General features: G+C 35.7%; 1 protein-coding gene across 1 annotated transcript; it reads left to right on the top strand.

Moving 5' to 3' along the window:
• Positions 1 to 426: 426 nt before the first annotated feature.
• Positions 427 to 1,925, top strand: LOC114180521. The gene is made up of 3 exons (XM_028066834.1): positions 427 to 863; positions 954 to 1,087; positions 1,171 to 1,925. The coding sequence occupies exons 1-3, from the start codon at positions 427 to 429 to the stop codon at positions 1,923 to 1,925; spliced, it is 1,326 nt and encodes a 441-aa protein (XP_027922635.1).
• The last annotated feature ends 295 nt before the right edge of the window (positions 1,926 to 2,220 follow it).

Here is a 2,220-nt window from a genome sequence, read left to right as displayed (position 1 = left end):
TCAATGATTTAAAGAATCAATGATTTAAAGAAGTTATTCAGTCATCAAGAAAATCATTCTTATAAACTTCAACTATTCATTTGGACAGTTGGAGAATATTGAATGTATGTATAAACGAGCTTTTTATGTTGTGTAGTAATGGATCGGAGTTGGGTGAATGCTAGTCGAATCACTGATGTGTATGAGAATGACGTTGAAGAGTTTCTTCAATTTGCTCAGCGAAATGCAACACTCGTGAATGGAAAATATTACTGCCCTTGTGTTAATTGTTTGAACGAGAGACGACAATCAATTGAGTTGATATGAGAACATCTCCTTTGTGACGATTTCTTAAAGAGTTATAGAACGTGGACCTAGCATGGTGAAGTTGTAAAGCTCTCAAGCATACCTCAATCTCAAGAGTCGAATGTATATCATGAAGATCGCATGGAGGATATGATTGATGATATTGGAGAAGACAATTTTAAAAGCGCACAAGTGTATGATTCATTAAAAGATGATTCAGAAAAATCTTTATATCCTGGTTGTACAAGATGCACGCGTTTGTCAGCAATATTAAAATTATTTAACATCAAGGCAAGAAATGGGTGGACTGATAGAAGTTTCAGTGAATTGCTTGAATTATTGCATGAAATGCTCCCAGAGGGGAATATGTTATCGACTCGGCACTATGAGGCAAAGAAGATACTATGTCCAATGGGTATGGAGTACCAGAAAATACATGTTTGTCCAAATGATTGTATATTATATAGAAAAGAGTTTGAAACATTGACTAAGTGTTCAAGATGTGGGGTATCACGATTCAAAGTGAAGGATGATGATGTAGATGAAGATAACATGAAGAAGGGTCCTCCTGCAAAAGTGTAATGGTATCTTCCAATCATACCACAATTTAAACGTTTATTTGCCAATGTTAATGATGCAAAAAACCTTGTTTGGCATGCAATTGGAAGAAAGAGTGAAGGATTGTTACGACACGCAGCTGACTCACCTCAATGGAAGAAAATTGATACTCACTATCCACAATTTGGGAGTGATCCAAGAAATTTGAGGCTTGGTCTTGCAACAGATGGGATGAATCCTTACGGTAGTTTAAGTAGCAAGCATAGTTTGTGGATTGTTTTGTTGATCATTTACAACTTGCCTTAAAGTTATCAATGATGATATCAGGTCCAAATCAACTAGGAAATGATATTGGTGTTTACCTAACTCCATTGATAGAAGATTTGGGATTGTTGTGGGATGAAGGAGTGAAGGTGTTTGATGCATATGGAAATGACAATTTCAATCTACGAGCTTTGTTATTTTGCACAATTAATGACTTTTCGGCATATGGAAACTTGAGCAGTTATAGTGTGAAGGGACATTATGCTTGTCCGATATGTGAAGAAAACACAAGTTATCATCAACTAAAACATGGCAGGAAGACATGTTACATTGGTCATCGAAAATTTCTAAGACGTAATCACCCATATCGTAGGTTGAAAAAGGCTTTCCATGGATACCAAGAGGATAAAATTTCACCTCCACCCTTAAATGAAGAAGAAGTTTATGAGCGAGTGTGTCAAGTCAATGTCACATTTGGAAAAATACTAAAGAAACCTATCATGAAAAACATATGGAAGAAAAACTCAATATTCTTTCAACTTCCATATTGGGCCAAATTAGATGTCAAGCATTGTATTGATGTAATGCATGTGGAAAAGAATGTTTGTGATAGTATAATTGGGACATTGCTTAACATTAAAGGGAAAACAAAGGATGATGTAAATTCTCGTAAAGATTTAGTTGAGATGGGTCTTCGCTTGGAGTTACAACCACAAGCTTATGGTAAAAGGACTTATTTGCCTCCAGCATGTCATACTTTGTCAAAAGTCGAGAAGAAAAGCTTTTGTGCATGCCTCTATGAAATGAAAGTACCATAAGGATACTCTTCAAATATTAAGAGTCTTGTTTCAATGGAAGATTTGAAACTTGTTGGCTTCAAATCTCATGACTACCATGTTCTCATGCAACGACTTCTCCCAGTGGCTATATGTGGCCTTGTGTTTATAAGATGGATGTACCTAGTTGAGCGATATATGAAGATATTAAAGGGGTCTGTGAAGAATCCTTATCGACCAGAAGAATCTATTATTGAGAGATATATTGCTGAGGAAGCAATTGAGTTTTGTACAAAATATTTGTCAGATGTCGAATTCATTGGCATTCCAAAGTCAA

The sequence above is a fragment of the Vigna unguiculata genome, chromosome 4, assembly GCF_004118075.2.
Source record: "Vigna unguiculata cultivar IT97K-499-35 chromosome 4, ASM411807v1, whole genome shotgun sequence".
Classification (NCBI taxonomy): Eukaryota; Viridiplantae; Streptophyta; class Magnoliopsida; order Fabales; family Fabaceae; genus Vigna; species Vigna unguiculata.
This window is presented reverse-complemented; position numbering and strand designations above follow the sequence as displayed.